This window comes from Pteronotus mesoamericanus, unplaced genomic scaffold (genome assembly GCF_021234165.1).
Source record: "Pteronotus mesoamericanus isolate MK-2021 breed Mesoamerican mustached bat unplaced genomic scaffold, CSHL_Meso_final scaffold_85, whole genome shotgun sequence".
Classification (NCBI taxonomy): domain Eukaryota; kingdom Metazoa; phylum Chordata; class Mammalia; order Chiroptera; family Mormoopidae; genus Pteronotus; species Pteronotus mesoamericanus.
The window spans coordinates 5,123,681-5,143,117 of NW_026555329.1; the positions used below are offsets into that span (position 1 = coordinate 5,123,681).

The 19,437-nt window shown below is 37.9% G+C and overlaps 2 protein-coding genes across 4 annotated transcripts in view; both read right to left on the bottom strand.

Moving 5' to 3' along the window:
* Window positions 1–1,244: 1,244 nt before the first annotated feature.
* On the bottom strand, window positions 1,245–13,880 carry NUP42 (nucleoporin 42). 2 transcript variants are annotated; one of them, XM_054564537.1, is made up of 7 exons: window positions 13,681–13,880; window positions 11,253–11,484; window positions 9,608–9,702; window positions 6,300–6,376; window positions 5,482–5,568; window positions 3,029–3,113; window positions 1,245–2,342 (listed from the first exon to the last, which is right to left on the bottom strand). In XM_054564537.1, exons 1-7 carry the CDS (start codon window positions 13,790–13,792, stop codon window positions 1,765–1,767), a joined length of 1,266 nt encoding a protein of 421 aa, XP_054420512.1. In that variant the 5' UTR covers window positions 13,793–13,880; the 3' UTR covers window positions 1,245–1,764. The 2 variants fall into 2 exon arrangements, with proteins under 2 accessions (XP_054420512.1, XP_054420513.1); XM_054564538.1 differs by lacking the exons at window positions 9,608–9,702; window positions 13,681–13,880 and adding an exon at window positions 12,854–12,929.
* Window positions 13,881–15,907: 2,027 nt separating this feature from the next.
* The window catches only part of KLHL7 (kelch like family member 7), a 62,288-nt gene continuing 58,758 nt past the window's right edge, over window positions 15,908–19,437 (bottom strand). For both annotated transcript variants that reach the window (XM_054564266.1, XM_054564267.1), the window contains exon 11: window positions 15,908–19,275. In XM_054564266.1, coding sequence (XP_054420241.1) covers window positions 18,992–19,275 — 284 coding nt within the window. In that variant the 3' untranslated portion in view covers window positions 15,908–18,991. The remainder of the gene's footprint in view (window positions 19,276–19,437) is intronic.

Sequence of the window (19,437 nt, forward strand, 5' to 3'; positions counted from 1 at the left end):
TTCCTAGCCTGCTTGGATCCCCGATACCAACAGGCACGCACACGGCTGCCTTCTACTTGGTGAACGTTTTCTTTAGTTTCTCATACTTTCAAGTTACCCATAGCACTTATTTGCGTTTTGACAACTGCCCAATTTGTCAACTTTGGATCTCATTAAATTTGTATTTTGTGTGTGTGCGCGCGTGAAAACATTTGTCAGTTATTAAACCAAAACTCCCAAGTCACATATTACTAAGTAGTCTAAATGTAGCTGGATAGGATCCCGTTTCCAAAACTTGCCTGAAGGACCTCGTGGAGCACTTCATTAAAAAACACGTAACCCAATGGACATATTATTTAATAAGTATAGGGGTGATCACGAAAATTTAGAAACACTAGCCCCTTACCTCCATACACAGAGCTTCCAGGACACTGGGAAGTTCAACTGGAACCCAAGGGAGCCTGGTAAGCCTGTAACCAACCTATAGTAGTGTAGGGTTCATTCCACCAGGGTAGGAAAATTCTAGGAGTCAACTGCAAGTTCGCATACACATTGAAAAGTCTTTAGAGCTTGAGAACAAAGCAGGAACTTAGGGGGTCTATTCATCATCTCTGCACGAAGCATGGTTTCAAACATAGACTCCTTGGGTGTAGATTCTATCCCAAATTCGGGGGTTCCCAAACTTGTTAGTTGGAGCCATATAGTTCGCCAAAAAGTATAGCAGAGAATCTGGATCCTCTGAGGACTATAACGCTTTGCATATGTTAAAATTACTTGGAGTGGATATCTTTTATTAGATAAGGTTTTATATTCACTTAAAAAAATCAGCTCAGTACCAGATCTGTGTTAGGAAACTGTTCCAGCAGTGCTGTGTAATTTTTGAGACTTGAGAAAGGAACACAGAGCCCTGACATCTACGCTTCAACTCATGCCAGGTCTTTGGTTTCTTGGATCAACCATTTATTAGATATCAGGGTGCTATCTCCTCCATCAGAGGACAAGGACATCCAAGCATGTCTAAGAATTCTAATAAAGGCTTTAGAAACAGAGCTATGAATCCTGACCCCTCTACATACACCATTTATTCACATGATCACAAAGTCTATTCCTCTTACAATCCAACTATTTGATGGGATAATGTAAGGAATAAATAGAATTATATAAAAATTAGGCTAAGATAAAAATTAGCTTAAAATTGTTGAAGAAAACTCAAATGGTGGTCCATGAGACAGCGAAAACTGAGGGGGGAACAAAGCTGAGGGGGGAAAACTGAGGGGGGAACAAAATCATGAGGGGAAAATACCTCGTGGGTCCTAAAATTAAGTTTTCACTCTTAAAAAAACCTGTTATTTCTCTTTTAAAAGTATCTTCTTTTACATGAAGGGAAGTCATGCTACTGATGTTTATTTGGTAAGCTAAATTTAAGCATTTTCCCCCTAGTGGTTCTAGAAATTATCTTCTTTAAAAAAAAATGTTTACAGGTAAAACTTTAAAGAGTAAGATAGTAAAATGATGTAGAAAGAAAGAAGCACTTTATTCAGTGCACACTGACAGACTTTTTTAGTTCCATTCATAATTGCAGTAAAAGAAAATCTGCTGTGTATTGTTTTACTTAGTTAGGCTCAAGAAAAAATGATAAATTTCAAAACCCTACATTTATTATTGAAAGCTCTGTTCCTTATAAATATATATGTATATACATACGTGTGTGTTTATTTGCTCTTTTATATGAACCACTGAAAATAATTTTAAAAGTCATTCTTTTCTGTATCTAAAATTGTCCTTTCAAATATTCAGAAGTTCCACAGGTGGTGGCTTCAATGGAATTTTCCCCAGAGTAAATTTCTTGGACTGAAACTGCTCTAGTTCTTCTGCTGTTAGTTGATGCTTGGGCGTGAATAATTCACTATCTGTTGTCGTGCTGCCATTGGAGATGGGGAGAGAGGTGGATGTGCTGCTACTTCCGAAACTGTCACTGGGTGACTTGGAAAAAGCAGTGTGAGACTGTGAGCCCGGGTTTCCAAAGCCTGCCACAGGACTGCTGCTTCCGAAGGCCAGGGCCGCTGGAGCTCTGACGGGGCCTGCTGCCACGGGAGCTGGGAATCCTGAAAACCCGGCTGAGCCAAAACCGGAGGCTGCAGGGGTTTTGAATGAAAATGAAGCGGCAGATGTGATCTGGGGTTTCCCAAAGCCAGGAGCTGGAGTAGAAGTAGTGATGGCAGGACTGCTGGAGGGAACAGCTCCAAATGCCGGCATCTTCCCGAACACAGAAGGGCCTCCAGAAGGGGCGGTGGCAAATCCAGAGCTTGTTTTAAAACTAAAATTTTGAGCATTATCACTCATGTTGTTATTCACTGGAAAACCTACAAAAAAAAAAAAAAAACCCAGAAAAAGAAAAAGAAATCTAGTATAGTCAGAAATGTAGCCATGTTTACCCCCACCTCACTCCCCTCATTTTCCCCTTGTTCCTGCCATGGTTGGATGTTGTGAAGAGAGTTGATTACTGGAAGGGAGAAAAGTGAAAATGAGAACAAACCCACTCAGCCCTGCTGTTCTGTCCTCCTGCTACACTGACCGCATTTGCACCATGCGTTACTTTGCTGAAGGAGGCAGCTCTGAGGAACCCCAGGGATCAGCGAGCGCACTTACACTTTTGGCTTGCCCCTTCCTCACCACGTTCTTATAGGAGCTGTCACTTGAGGATGATACTGTGCTGTCACACACAGTGACAAGAAAGTCCCCAAAGGTGCTGCTACCACAGCTAAGAAAGCTGTGGAAAGCCACTCCTAAAAGATACTTCTAAAGCTTGAGCCACAGGGTCTTTCAAAGAACAGCCCAGCCCATTCTGGCCCTTCCTCTCACTCATGCTTGATGAATCACATTCCTTGAAGCTCCATTATGGAAGGTGGTAGAAGTTGCAAGGGTGACCTAAAATGGAACTTAATGTATCTTAAAATGGTACTTAACATACCTTCACGCTTTATGACTTGAAACCTATAAAATCCTATTTTTCAAAATCAGTTAAGTCCTGCATCACTTTATCGCTTACCTGGTGACCCAGGCGCTGCTGTCTGTGTACTGCCAAATCCAAACGTAGGTGCTGCTTGATTTATCCCATCTTTTATGTCCGCGAGCTATAAAAAAGGGCAAATAATAAAGTACCTGAAGAATAATTCTCAAGTACCTTTCTATATACTTTAGAGCCAATTCAATTTCTAAAATATGCACTTACAAATATGAAGTTAAATGTTTAACATAGAAAAATGCCCACAATATGAATATGTATAGAAAAAAGTACACCAAACTCAAAGATTAAGAGTAATTGCTGAGGAATTACGATTTTAATTTTATTTAGGTTTTTAAATACTTTCTAGCCCTGGCTGGTGTGGCTCAGTGGGTTGAACACTGAGAACCAAAGGGTCACTGGTTTGATTCCCAGTCAGGGCACATGCCTGAGTTGCAGGCCAGGTCCCAGCAGGGGACATGTGAGAGGCAATCAATCACTACATCTCTTGCACATTTGATGTTTTTCTTCTTCTCTGTCTCTCTAAAATGCAAATAAATAAAATAGTTTAAAAAATAAATATTTTCTAAATTTCTCCAATGAACACATATTGAAATCAGAAAAATAATTTTTAGCAATACATGTCAGTATCAATAGGCTGATGTGCATCTATACAGAAACCCTGATACTAAGTAAGGGACACTACTAAAACTTACCACCAAAACCCACTCAGCATTTCCTATTGGCTGCAAATACTTTATGCTCTTGCTATTTCTTGCTATAGAAATGTCTTCTATCTTTGCTTACTGAACTCTTAATCTCCTTTTCAAGAAACTTTTCACTCACCCCTTCCCAAGAAGCCTTTCCTTTTCTAATCAACTCCAACGGATGTGATTTCTCTCACTGGGAAGCCCCAATGGCATTTTTACAAAATAAACTTTACTGAGGTATAATTTATGTACAATAAAATGCATTCACTGTATGTCTATATATCTATAAGATAAATCCATTTCAGTGAGTTCTGACAAAGTTACAACCGCCACCGCCGCTATCAGGATCTCCAGCACTTCCACTGCCCCTCGGAGTTTCCGAGTCCCTTTCCCAGGAACCCTCTCCCAGCTCCTGGCTCCAGGCCACTCATCTCCTCTGTTCGCCATCAATGAGGCCTGTCTTTTCTAAAGTTCCATATAAATGGAATCATTAGTGTGTGTTCTTTTTTGGGGGGAGGGGGCGGGGGGGGTAGTCCTAGCATCTCTCCCTTAGTGTAATATTAAAAAATTAATGAATAAACAAATTATATTCATATAATGGATTTAAGGAATGAGTTACTGATACATGCTAAGCCAGTTGTGAGAGGACTGCCCAAAATCCTCACCCACAGAGGGTCCCTAGGACGCTGGCAGAGAGCCAGGCAACTCCCCACCCTGAGGGAAGTTACGGCTCTTCGGACTCAGTTTTCCCTTCTGTATCAGCTCTCAGAACGGTGATGATGGGCCACCTCTCGCCTATGGATAGAATACTTTCAGGAGGTCTTACTAAATTCAAATGGCATTATAGTAACTAAAAGGTGGACGAAATTAGCTTGCATAAGAGTCTAGTTACTTAGGAAGCACAGAGTTAAGAAAGGGTGGGTGCTGGGACCGTCACACATTCACTCACTAAGTTTAGGCAACTACTAATCTCATATCCTTTTTCAGAAAGTAGAAACATAAACCACCTGGAAAACCAGAACTATTAAATTCCAAAGGTAAATATCTTATATTAAAATAAGGTTTTATTTAAGCACTTTTTTAGGAGGTAGAAAATGCATAACCTTATTAGACAAGGAGAATGAATATGCTACAGTTAGGATCATGTACCTTTGGAGATAGGTGGGTATAATATAACTCCTAAAAGGCATTTCTGTATAAGACAAGGATTATATGGTAAGGATCTTTCAGTCACAAAAGTATACAGTAGTCTAAATGTGCATTCATATTTTTCTTTTTAAATGCTGATAGCCTGGAATACTTGAATTTATATAATATTTTTCAATTTCAAAATTAGTACTACTGAAGTCTAAAACTTTACCCTAAAAATAGTTTTTAAAAGGCATAATTATCTGTGCTTTTCTGAGGAACAGAAAGTAATTTCAGGACCTTGTCTCTAAGTGATGATACAGTTCTTGAGAATATGTGTATCATAATTGTTGACAGAAATTTTTAAAAACTTTGTTTTTTAGAGGAGGAGAATGGAGTGAGAAATAGAGGGAGAGAAACATCAACGTGCAGTTGCCTCTCATGTGCCCCCTACCGAGGACCTGGCTCCCAACTCAGGCATGTGCCCTGACTGGGAATCGAACCAGCAACCTTTTGCTTGCAGGCCTGTGCTCAATCCACTGAGCCACACCAGCCAAAGCTTGACAGAAAATTTTAAATTTGCTTTCCAAGGTGAAAGTAAAATTCTTTATAAAAGCAATACATAAGTCACTTCCCTGTAGCAAAATCTCCAGTACTTACCAAAGCTATTTTAGTGGATGTATTTAGATTTTTCAGTTCATTTACCCTGTTCCTCCAGTGATTTATTAACTGTTGGATGGAGTTCAGCTGAAGAGAGAAGACAGAAAAATGATGAGTCAATACTGAGTATTTATGTTAATCACGTCTTTGCCAAAATTACAAAAAATTAATGAAACATTTTTATGGCCCATAACTTGTAAAATTTGCATTGACCTGTCCCTATTTGCCAAAAATATTCCAGCTGTAGTCCCCTCTCCCTGTTCTCCAACTCCTTGAATTACCTGGTTAAGAATCACATGTACCTGGCAGCACAGTTAGTTATATTTGGATGGGAGGCAAACATGTGTACTAGTTAAAACTCATGACCGTGACTGTACACAACAAAAAAATACAGTTTATGTCATTTCCTTTAGCACCAAACTTATTCAAGCTTAGCTTCTTAATTTTTGATATTGGATATGTAATAATGTTAACCTGTATAATAGACTGCTTTATTTAACTTTGCTTTTCTAACATTCATCAGTGTCTGCACCTAAGAGATATTCTATAATGCTTGCCAAGTGATGAAAGGGTTTGATTTCTGGGACTGATTACTGGATAATATGTAATAAAATAATGACATTCTTATGTACTATAGTCAAAATACATTATGATAGTTTTAGATAACCAATTTCAAATAATTAAAAAAAAAATAGCCCTGCCTTGAAAAAATTGTAGACCTCACCCACTTTGCCAACACAAGCAAGCCTCTACTATGGAGAAGACAGTAATTAACAGCTAATCTGTTACTGAGGTAGATAAATAGGAAACAAACTTACATAACTCTGTAAGTTATTGCTGGTTAAGAAGTTATGGTATTCAAGCCTCAACTCCTCTGGTGAAATGTCTGTAAAACCTGAAGTGAGGAATCAATTGCAATCTTTAAAATAAATGCCAATACTTTTGAATGTATAGTAAAGCTAGAGGTGCTAGACAGGAAAATGCGCTAATGTTGATCATTAGAAAATTTTCATCATCATAAGGAAAAAACTCAATAAGAAAAAAATTAGAATAAAATGTAGTTGGTTACTATCTTTGTATGGGGAAATTTTTTTCCACAAATGTACATGGAGAGCGAGACATAACAAAGAAAAAGAACATTGACTATGTATACATTCAAACTTCTGTCTAAAAAAATTCTGTATGTCACAAACTACGATAAGCAAAATTAAAAGGCAAGTGATAAGCTGGGAAAACCATAACTGCAACATGACAGAAGAACTAATGTTAATGTATCAATAGCTCTTATAAATCATTAAGAATAAGTTGATATGAGCAAATATAATAAACAGGCAATTCACAAAAAATTCAAATAGCCAGTAAATAAATGAAATTAAAAAGTTCAATTAAAAAATTACAACTTAAAATAGAGATAAAATGTTTTACTTATCAGACTGACAAAACATTAAAAATGAATGTTATTTACTGTTTTTAAGAATGTGGTGAAGTGGCTCTGACCAGTGTGGCTGCTCAGCTGGCTGGGCGTTGTCCCACGAAGTGAAAGGTTGCCAGTTACCTCCCAATCAGGGCGCGGGCCTGGGTTGCAGGCCCGGTCCCCATCTGGGGCATGTGCGAGAGGCAGGCAATCTATGTTTCTCTCCTCTATTTCTCCCTCCCCTCCTCTCTCTCTAAAAATATATACATAAAATCTTTTAATTAAAAAAAAAAAACCCCAAAAAACCCCCACAAGAGTGTAGTTAAGTGGATGTTCTCCTGAACTGCCATTAAGGGAATTAAAAATGTACTTTTAAAGGAGGAAAATTGTTAATAAGCCTCAATTGCCTTAGAAATGTTTATACCTTCTGATCTTAATAGAATTTCTAGGATTTAATCTCAGGAAATAATTACATGCATTGAATCTGTTGCAATATATTGCCTGGTTGCAGTATATGAAGAAAACCTGTTCTCACACATATATGTAGTTGAAAAAGGATGACTTTAATGGTCTTTTCAGATAATTGTGAATATTATTCTTTGATATTACACCAAAACTTGACAGGTGGTAGTTTATAAAATGTTAGGTATAGTGTGAACTCAAACTTTTTGGAGTATTATATTAAATCCACTGGATAATTTTGCACTTAGAATGGATTTTTCAGGTGTATATAATTTTGTAACATTATAAATTGAACATTTGGAAAATACTGGATTACTGAGTTATCTGAAACTTCCAAACATTGGCAAATGTTATTTTACAACATCAGAATATTCATATTTGTTAATGTCACTACCCTTCTCATCGGAAGAGACTTTATGTATCAGGAAGTCATCAAGCTCACATTAGAAGAACAGCTTTCCATAATCTAATTTTCACTTGAAAGCTTGAATCTATCATTGTTCATAAACATTAAGTTGTTCTCTATGAAGTGACAGGCTTGCTTCATTTATTTTTAAAGAAAATGTCACCAAATACTTAAGTATAAATAACCATAGTTCTGTCACCCTTTCATTAAAAATGGTCTGTGGGGGGAAAAAAGTGGCTAGTTCAGCCCCCAAGTCAAACGATCACACCAGAATTTTCCCTTAAGATAACCATCACACTTGAGTATGTGGCAGAAACAACTCTTTGAGTGCTTCCCATTTTGTCACATAGTACATTAAAAAGGTTTGCACTCAAAAGTCAAAATTTAGTAAAATTAATAACTTTTACCATTTCATCAAGGACATTCTTAAGTGAAAGTGACATTTAAAAAATTGATTACTATTATAGTCTGTTAATACAGTGCATTGTCTCTGCCTTGATTTATACTAAGATAAAAGGAGTTTAATGCATCAATGCTTTCGCTTCAACTGTGCAAATGCCAACACAGTGAAAATGGCAACTAATGCATTAGTATTATTATGAAAATATTTTTGAACTTGTACAGCCCCTACAAGGGTCTCAGGAATAGGGTTGCCAAATTTAGCAAATAACAATACAGGATGCCCAGTTAAATTTGAATTTCAGACAAACAACAAATACTTTTTTAGTGTATGTCACAAATGTTACATGGGTTATTCATATACTAAAATATTCTTTGTTTATCTAAAATTTAAATTTAACTGGGTACCTTGTACCCCATATTTTATCTGGCAACCCTACTCAGGGATCTCTAGTCCACATTTTGAGAACTCCTTTAGGGCATTCATTAGGCATTAGCTTCAATTCTGAACTAATTTAAAAAGGCTGAATACTTCTTTATTTTCTTTTCTGAAAAATCACCATCTGAATTCTGTTATTTATTTGTATTACTTATTGCCCTCCTCCCTCAAGAACATAAGCTTCATAAGGGAGGGATCTTGCCCATCTTGCTCATTACAATATCCCTAGCACTTAGAATAGGGCCGGGCACTAAAGAAATCAGAAAAGAATTTGTTGAATGAGTAAATAACTAAGGAGTGGTGCCATGCAAATACTGACAGAGAATGAGCAGGTGGAGCTGAGACAGAGATCCCAGAGTTCCGACAGACTGCAAGGACTCTCATCTGCTAGGCACCTAGTTTACTCCATAGGGCAGAAGTCCAGGACAACCCAGGGTGGGCCTAGAAAAGTGTGGCAGTCTAGGTTTCATCCCAGAAAGGGGTTAGAGACTATGGACAAAAGAAAATGGGAAGAAAAAGCATATTCTATAGAAATGCTATTCCTGTGGCCCAGGTAAAGCTCCTTAACTTCAATCTCCAGGATAGTCCTTCACATGCTTTATGAAAAACAACTACCCTTAAAAGGAAAGATAGGGAAGAGAAAACAGAATCAGACAGCTAAGGCCTTAATGAAGGCAGGATATGGCTCTTTTGTTCACTGCAGGCAGTCAAGAGGTTCAGAAGCAGCACCCAGAGAGAGCCAAGAAAGCAGAGCCTCTGCTTGGGCTCACAGAATTAGAACTATGGTGGGTCCTGGTTTTACTATTTTCTCACGAGAACTACGTATCTTAAAAGAACTATACTTTCCAAACTCAATCTCTGAATCATGAAGTTCTGCTAGAATACTCAGGTACTTAGTTATAGTAATTATAGCTAAGTCTGTGGTTAATTTCTTTATTTGGCATTATCTTGGTTTTAGATAATAAGAGTTGTAAAACATTTTAAAAACATACAATTTCTCAGTTACCTGAAATACTAGATTTTTTTTTCATTGGTGAATAAGCAGAGAACATCCACTGCCCTGATGATTCCCAAACCTCCATATCTTTTACAATTCCTTCCCTGACAAAAACAAAAACAAAAACCTTTATAATTTTCAAGGATTGACTGAAATTTTAAATTGTAGTAAATATATAATTTTACATTTTTCCATTATATTTTTCAAGTGTTCTTTAAAGCAGAAGCTTATAGAAATATAAACTACATTTCATGTTATAGATATATTACAATATTAAAGAAGCTCATAATTTTGGTTTTCCAGTACACTGAACCATTAACCAACACATTTAATTGAGAACTATTGTACCATACATATATTAAATAACTAAAATACAATAAAATGTAAAACCTTAACCTTTTTTTGTTCACTATCACAAACATCAATGATTATTTAACTGGGAAAGACAGAAAGTACCACGTAATATAGAAGCATAACATTTTTAAAAGGCTGGGACTTCAGGAACATTTTGTCTAATTCTCACATTTTGCAAAAGGGTAAACAGACCCATACCCATACAGTTATTTTGTTGACAAGCTGTGGATAGAATCTGCTCTAAATTAAATCCTCTGTCCAGAATGCTACAATTAATAAAATGATAGATACTACAGAGAATCTATATTGAATTTAGGGTTTTTACAACATCGAATATAGGAAGATGGGGTTCCTTTGTTTTTTCCTTTAATTTTTAAAAAAGATTTTTATTTATTTATTTTTTAGAGTTAGGGGAAAGGAGGAAGAAAGAGAGGGAGAGAAACATCAATGTGTGGTTTCCTCTCACATGACCCCTACTTGGGGCCTGGCCTGCAACCCAGGCACGTGCTCTGACTGGGAATTGAACCAGCGACCCTTTGGTTCATAGGCCGGCACTCAATTCACTGAGCCACACCAGCCAGGGCTGTTTTTTCTTTTTTAAAACATCAGTAGCATACGGTACATGGCTCAAAATGTTTACTACTGGTTCTAATTTATGCAAAGTAAAAGATCAACTAGTATATCAATATTTTGTCCTAGGAGCCAGAAGCTGAGGGAAGTTAGAGAGAGCCAGGCACTATTTTGGTATCAGCCATAAATTCTACTACAAATGTTCTCAAGAAATGATAAGGAATTTTACTCTACAATAATGAAGGAAACCAAATGAAACCAATTTGAATGAGGTAAATGAAGTAAGTTTTAGAAAGAAAAATATGAGATGATATGTGACCTCTAAGATCACCAGTTGCTTTAAATTAACTCATGCTTTTTAAAGGTCTCATAACTTATAACCAACTTAAGCAGGTCTACCTTAGAAAGATATTCACAATACAGTGCTATCAATAGAAAAATGGAAAGAGCATAATTAGCTCTAAAAAGGCACTGTACTGATATGGAAAGATGGCACATTTTTAAGTGAAATAAAGTTTAGTATAATACATTTTTTATATATACAAATACATGTATTATATATACACAAAATAGTGGATTATCTTGGAGTGATTGGATCATGGGTGCTTTTTCTTCTTTTTGCTTATTCTGATTTTTTAAATAATGTACTACTTCTTTTAAAAAATATATATTGTAGGTACTTTTTAAAAAAATAAGCAAATGGGTAATTTTTCTGAAAGCATTCACTTACAGAAGTTTCTTTTCATCTTTCTGTGCATCAGAGCTAGGTGAAGAACCAAATGGGTTCTGAGATAATCCAAACCCCCTGTTCCTGTTCGTTGAAGCTCCAGAATCAAGAGAACCAAAAGATGACTTTTCTTGCTCTCTGCTGCCCCCCCATGGTGTGGATTTGGAGAAGCTGGATGGCTGGATAACACTGGAGGATCTCTGGCTGGTGGCATTCCACCCACGTCTGTTGCTACCTGAAATAAACAATAAAATAAAACAACTGTATTAGCAACTTGTCTTTTAAACCTCTAAAAATTTCATTACATTTTGTCTTATTACATATAGACATTATGCAAAGATTCAACACTTCCACTCATCTTAAATCACAAAACTCTTCATCTCTGACTTACATGGTTCAGTATAATATCAACAAATCATGTAATGGTCTAACTGCATTTCTGTTTAACAAGAAAGGACTGTAAATCCTTAGAAAAATAATGATACATTACTAAGTTCAGCTGACATAAGCTTATTAAGTAAATAATTCCTTTGTAGTAGAGTAGATAGAAGGCATATATCCTAAGTCATAAGTTCCTTCAGGACAAAAAGCTGTCTTTATCATTCTTTGCTCTCCCACTAGCCTGATATAGTAATAATGCCTGAAAAATGGGGAATGTATTAAAAAGCTTGTTGAAAATAAAAAATTAGATTCTACCCATTGTCCTTGAATAGATGCTTCAATCTATCTGAGTCAGTCTTCCCTTTGGGAAAGCACATACCCACCAATCTTTTACAGGGAGATTATAAAGGTAATTTACATGTGAATAACGTATTGAGTTCCTCTACTATGAGCATATTACTAATATTTCATAATTATCAAAATGAGCCAACAGGACAATCCTCTCTGTCTCTATTTTTTCTTTAAAGTCATCACTTTAACTATCTCAATTACCACTTTTCTAGTTGGGTCTAAGATAACTCACCTTGTTTCTCACTGGATCAGATATTCTGTTAAATATATTAAAAAGTGGAGTGATGGGAGATACACCCCTTTATGAAAATTCATCTCCCAAATCTAAAACTACATAGTAAAACCAAAGAGAAAAGGCAGCAGATTGCTGGAGTAGATCCCTCACACAGGGATTAACGGTTTTTAATTTTTCTAAAGCTCCGAATCCTTTGGGGAATGACACAACTAGAGAAATTCAATTATCTTTTGAATACAGCTTTTGGCTTTCCTACTTCTTAATTCCAGAAGCATTCACTCCCTTCAGGTAGCTAAACACATTGTTTATTTGACGAGTTTTATTACACTTTTGTCCTCAATTCGTCTACCTATTCAACGTTTACTTTCTAATTACTCCCTTCAGAGTGCGTCCCCACGGAATGTCACATAATACCCTCCGCTGTTAATGGAAGTACACTCATATTTATCAGACCGCGCCTCCTAAGTTTTGGTTTGGAATATGTCGTTAGACCTACTGTAGCTGACGCAAAAAGGCTGCCTTCCAGAAGAGGGGCCGGGTGTGAAGCCACAGTGCAACTCGAGGTTCAAAGGCCAGATACAGAATATCCCTAAAGAAGGGAAGGGAGGCGAGAAGGTCGGGGAGCATCTTGTGATACCTTTAAGGATGAGGTTCCAATTCCGAGAAAATAAAACTTCTCCATCTGGCCTTTAAAACCTTGCGTTGTCCTACGGTTTCACGTCTTACCTCTCTTCTCCTCGGAGACAGTGCTTTTCTTACCATCCATAATTGATTTAATGAAATATTCCAACGTCTTTGGCAATGACTTGGGCCCGAGGAGCAAGTCAACGCGGTCCTCCACACCCCGTTTCCTCACGGCCCAGAGCTCTTAATCGGGCATCCCATCCTCCCAATTTTACCCTAAATTTTAAGGGCGTGAACATCTGTCTGAGGAATGGTTCTGTAAGCTTTCATTCTATTTCCAAAGAAGTTCGCGACTTCCCCCAAGTTACCAGCCCTGACGCTGACCCCAGTTGCTAGCCTCTCCCGCGGAAGAAAAAGTTTAGTAAATATTGTATTCAAGTCAAAAGGGAAAAAAACAAACAAACAAACAAGTACCCATAAGGGTATAAATAAAGCAAGGAGGCGTCTGAGCTGACCTTTGCCAATTCCCCGAACCACGACTACTCACCAACAGGGTAGTTTTGACACGAACATCCCACTTAGAACTCATTGTTTGGCATTAGTACCCAGAGCCAAGCCCCTGTCTTTGTCCGCTTAACAAAAACCGACCAAGTGCCTAGTGCGCGGGTAAAACCGTCGGAAGGAGACTCTGTGCCGGGCGCGGCGGACAGACTTCACCTCACCGGTGCGCCGCGGCGCGAGCCGAGCCCCACGCAGGGCGCCCGCTCTCTACCGGCTGGACCTTCCGTCAGGCCCATCCCAGCTCGGCTAGAGGTGGCGCAGGACGGAGGGCAACATCACCTGAGAGCTGTTGCTGCCGTCCCCCGCCCGCACTCCAGGCGCCGGGATGTTCGTTCCAGCACCGCTCTCCAAAGCGACACCGGCCTTGAAGGAAGAACTGACAGATGGTCATTGCGGCGGCGTCGCCGACAGAACGGCCTTAGTGAGCGCCCCCAACGAACGGAGAGCCTGGAAACCCTAAAGCAACCGAAAGTTCCCGTCCCACTTCTGTGACGTCATCTTCTAGTGCCCACGAAGGGCCCCTTCTCTTTCGTTCCTCCCCCACGCTATGATAGGCGCGGGTTTTACCCAATAGGAATTGAGAAGAGGGGGCGGGCCCCCGTGACCGAGGGAGGCCTGGGAAAGAGGGAAACTTAAACTGGTACATTGAGAAAGAAGCACGTCTGACCCGGTCCGGTGCCTGGGGCTGCAAGGGAGACTCGAGGTCGAAAAGAAAAGAGAGCTAGTTAAGCAAACCTAGAACTTAAGCAAGGCGAGGAGAGGAGGATTAGTTCGGTGGTTTGAGAAACCGAGTGTATGTTCATTTGTAACAGCTGGGAAAGTGAAAGTGTGCCCAGCCTTTCATCAGGATGGGTAAGTGTCAGATAAAGGCAAATGGTAACGTTAACATGAAACAGTGTTTCTTTTATGAACCGACTACAACCGAGAAGTATTGTAACAGCCCCCATTTTTGGATGAGCTCTATGTTCTTACACAACGAGAAACCTTGTTCTTTAAAATCCACATAAACGTTGCTATTTGAAATTATATCAGCAAGAATGAAACATCTTACTCTTGCCTGGAGGATCCAAGACACAAACAGGGAAGCGGTCTTGATTTCTAGCCAGGGGCAGAACTCAGATAAAGGATTCCTGAAGAGAACGTCCCATATTTTCTTTGTAGTTTCCAAGGAGACATGACCTTACACCCATTTTTCAGTGCAGATCTGATGTTGATGCCTTTACACACAGCCACTTTGCTTTGAGCCTGTCAATACTGTTTAATTTAAATTTTACTTAAAGTCCACCTTCCCCCCAAATCCTACAACTCTTGTATGGTGAGACACCCTACAATTCTGGTGTTCAGTCCCCTTGGTTACAACAAATCAATAAACCTGACTTAGTTGGACTGAAGGTTTGATCCTGGTGATTTAGGACAGCAATCTTTAATTGGTGTGCTGCAAGAATTTTTAAAACATGCAATACCTGACTATTTAGTCAAGGCCACTGACCTCTCTTCCCTTAAATTGTTGGATTAAAAAAACAACAACAGCCAACACAACAATAGCTGTTCGGTGTGAATGAAATCAAGATTATACCTAAATTATCTTTTTGGTCAGATCAACAACAAAAAAAAATGTTTTTGTTTTTGTTTTTTTTTTTTTTGTGGTGTGCTGCTCTATTTTAGTAATTTATGTGTGCCATGAGAGGAAAATGGTTGAAAGTTGTTGGTTTAGGATGATTGGCTATTGTACTTGCTCACACACTTTGGATTTTTGAGGCCAGTGGAATCTACAGGAGCACTGGGAATAACTGGTGCAACCTAGTTTATTTTTTAAAGCCAGTTTAATTCATTTATTTTACAACAAACTTAAGAGTTACAAATATAGTACAAAGAACGTGGTTTTTTTCCTGAGCCATTTGAGAATATATTGCAAACCTAATGCCTCATCACCCAAATACTAATTTCCTACAAATAAGGAAATTCTCCTACTCAAGCACAATACAATGACCAAAATCAGGATATTAATATTGATGCATTAGTACCATCTAATCCTCAGGTTCCATTTATGTTTTACCAAATGTCCCAACAATGCCCTTTAGAGGAAAAGAATCCAGTTCAGAATCATTGTTGCCTTACTCATATTTCTTTAAGTTTTATTTTTCAATTACAGTTTACATTCAATATTATTTTGTATTAGTTTCAGGAATACAGCATAGTGGTTAGACAATCATATACTTTACAAAGTGTTCCCCCCAATAGTTCCAGTGCCCATCCGGTACCATACATAGTTATTACAATATTATTGACTAAATTCCTTATGCAGTACTTTATATCCACACCATTTTGTAGCTACCAATTTGTACTTCTTAATCTCTTCACCTTTTCCACCCAATTCCTCAGACTACCCCTTCTGCCTGGCAACCATCAATCAGTCTGGTCTCTGTATCTCCGAGTCTGTTTTTATTTTGATTTTTTTGTTGTTGAGTTTGAGTTCTTTTATAAGTTTTGGATATTCACCTAACATTGGTGAACATTTTCAATTCAGGTTTTCTTTTCTTTTTGTTGGTTTCCTTTGCTGTGCAAAAACTTTTTAGTCCCCATTTTTTCCCTTTGCCAGAGGAGATATAACAGAAACAATGTTGCTAAGGGAGGTGTCAGAGATTTTAGTTTTCTTTTAGGAATTTTATGGTTTTGAGCCTTTAATCCATTCTGAGTTATTTTTGTATATGGTATAAGATGGTGTATTTTTCATGTTTTTACATGTATTTGTCTGATGTCCCCTTGAGTATTTATTGAATAGACTGTCTTTACCCCATTGTATGTTCTTGCTTCCCCATCATATGTTAATATATATATTGCCTTACTCATATCTTTAAGAATTTTGATTTTAGAGAGAGGGAGAAAGAAACATTGATTTGTTTTTCCACTTCTTTGTGCATTCACTAGTTGATTCTTGCATGTGCCCCGATGAGGGATGGAACCTGAAACCTGGGCATATGGGATAGAGGCTCTGATTTTACTGACATTTGAGAGAGACAGAGAGACAGAGACATTGATTGGTCACCTCCTGTATGTGCCCAGGTCAGGGATGAAACCCACAACCTAGGCATGTGCCCCGACTGGGGGATTGAACCCACCACCTTTTGGTGTATGGGACGACGCTCCAACCAGCTGAACCTCCTGGCCAAGGTGAGCCTTATGTTTCTTTGGTCTCCTACATCCCGGAACATTTCCTCAGTCTTTCCTTGACTTTCATGACCTTGACACTATTAAAGATTCTAGCTTGTTATTTTGTAGAAGTTCCTGAATGAAGATTTATGTTTTCCCACATTTTTTTCAGTGGAGTGAAAAATTCAAAACCCATCATAAAAATGTTCAGAATAGGCAAATCTAGAGAAAGAAAGATTAATGGTTGTCTAGGGCTGAGTGTTTGAGGGTTATAACTGGGTTGAACAATGTCCCCCCAAAACTTATGACCACCTAGTACTTCAGGATGTGACTTTATTTGGAAACAGGGTCTTTGCAAATGTCATCAGTTAAGATTAGGTCACACTGGATGGGGGTTGGGGGGGAGGTGGGCTAAACCCAATGACTCAGCTGTCTTTATGCCACCACATAAAGCCACAGGCACAGTGGCAAGAAAGCCATGTAAAAACAAAGGCAGTGAATGAAGTGAGGGAGTTTACAAGCCAAGGAACCGCAAGGATGCCAGCAACCACCGGAAGCCAGGGGAGAGGCTCAGGCAGTTTCTGCCTCAGAGCCTCCAGGAGGAAGCAACCCTGACAAGACCTCCGTGTAGGGCTTCTGGTGTCCTGAACTGAGGAAGAATACATCTGCTGTTTTAAGCCACCACGCTTGTGGTAATTTGTTGCAGGAGCCACAGGGAACTAATACATGGAGAAACTGGGGGAGTGGCTGCTCGTGAGTGTGGGGTTTCTTTCTGTGGTGATGAAAATGTTCCAAAATTGTGGTGATAGTTGCACAACTCTGTGAATATATTAAAGACCAATGAACAGTACACTTTAAATGGTGAGTTGTTTGGTATGTGAATTATATCTCAGTAAAGCTGTTATGTACATACAAAACCCACATAAATACAAATATATCATTATGTTTTTTACAATTTCATTCTCATTTAAACATTTTTAGTGCTTAAGATTATATAACTCCCATATAAAGAAAACAATGAAAATTAAAATAGAAACGCTGCTTTGCAAATTTTAAAAACAATCATTATCTAACACATCTAAAGTAAAGAACAAATAAATTTAGCAGTCTATTTTAAGTTAAAAATATTTAATATTTCCAGGTAGAAACATTGATGGTGACAGCTTTATATGGCTCATTCTATATATATACTTCATAATGTAAAAGGGCAAAGCATTACTAGGAAAGAAACGGCAGATGGGTTTGGAGGAGATTTATTTACCATATAAAAGCAATTAATGAGATGACAAATACTTAATTCAAATTATTATAAAACTTTAGAGACAATGGGGTCAAGTACCTCTGATATGTCTTGCTAAGGAAATCATGTACCTTTGTAGTCCATAAGAAGTTCAAAGTCAACATTGATATTGTATAACTATCAGTGCTATTCTAGTGACCTATGAATTTTCTCTAAATAGCTGTATTTTTTGGCTAATCATTCTTATTATAATTGGATTTTATTTAAAGTGAGGACTGAAGAGACAATCATTTCATTTGTTGATTTTAGAGAGAGAGAGAGGAAGGGGCAGGGTGGGAAGGAGAAAGAGAGAAACATCAATTCATTGTTGCACTATTTATGCATTCATTGGTTGATTCTTATATGTACCCTGATGGTACTGAACCAACAACCTAGGTGTACCAGGGCGACACTCTAACCAACTGAGCTACCTGTCCAGGGCCAAGGCGTAATAATTTTTTTAAGCATTGGGTAAAACAGTGATATAAATTAATTATGGGTGCTAAACGATATTTGTTTAAAAGATGGAATATATTTAATTGGGTTGAATATATTTCATCAGGAGTATAGTATATTTTTTAAAGTCCTAAAATGAGATTATGAAGTTTGTAAGAGAGTATGTGTATGCCTTGACTCACTCTGCCCTGCTCTTAAAAATGGAACACATTTGGCACTAAATGGAAGAAACAAAGAAGACAAGCTAAATTATGTGGGACTAAACTGCTCCATACTATTTCTTAGTCCTTGAGTGAATCAAAACAAACAGACCTAATTACACAGCGCTTCTGTGATGTATGAAAATAGAATCTAGAGCTAAGATGAGACTGTTTCACTGATGATCCAATCCCCCTCTCTGTCAAAATCATAGTTACAAATGTGAAATTCATTTAAGAATTTGTATTTTCACTGATGCTTATTATTTTTCAAGTTTTCTTGCTAGATATGTTCATGATTATGTGGCCATCTAAAATAAGGTCTTTTAGTCAAGTAAGGAAATCCATATAAAAAACATCTATTTTATAGGGATCTTTCTTTACTTGAAACTTCCTTCTAAAAAAAAAAAAACCCCACCAAATTAAATCTTTGTAACCACACTCTTGGAACGAAGCACTGGTGGCCATATTTTTGAGTCTCCAATGAGTCTTGAAGTCAACTCATTTTTCATGTTTCAAGTGTTTCTTCATTTGCTCCACAAGTATCAACAACACAAATTAAACAACTTGTAACTGGAAATGCTCGAACTTTGGAGTTGGCGAACCATTTGTCTGTTTCAGTATTATATTCGAGGATGTGTCCTAATCGACCCACACCTTGAAAACCAGCCAAAACATAGACTATAGAGCCAACGGCTGCACACTTCACCGTTACACCCTTCCACGGCATTGGTGAGACCATCTTCCATTCATTTAACTTAATATCGTAATACTCCACGTTGTCCAGACCACCTTCAAAAGAACAAACCATGAACACTATGAACAACTGTAAGAAAATCTTATAAAAGTAACAACTCTTTGCATTTTTCCAACATTATTTTATGAAAATTTTCAAGCATGGAGAAAAGGTGTAAGAATTTTACAGTGTCCACATACCTACCACTTAAATTTCTC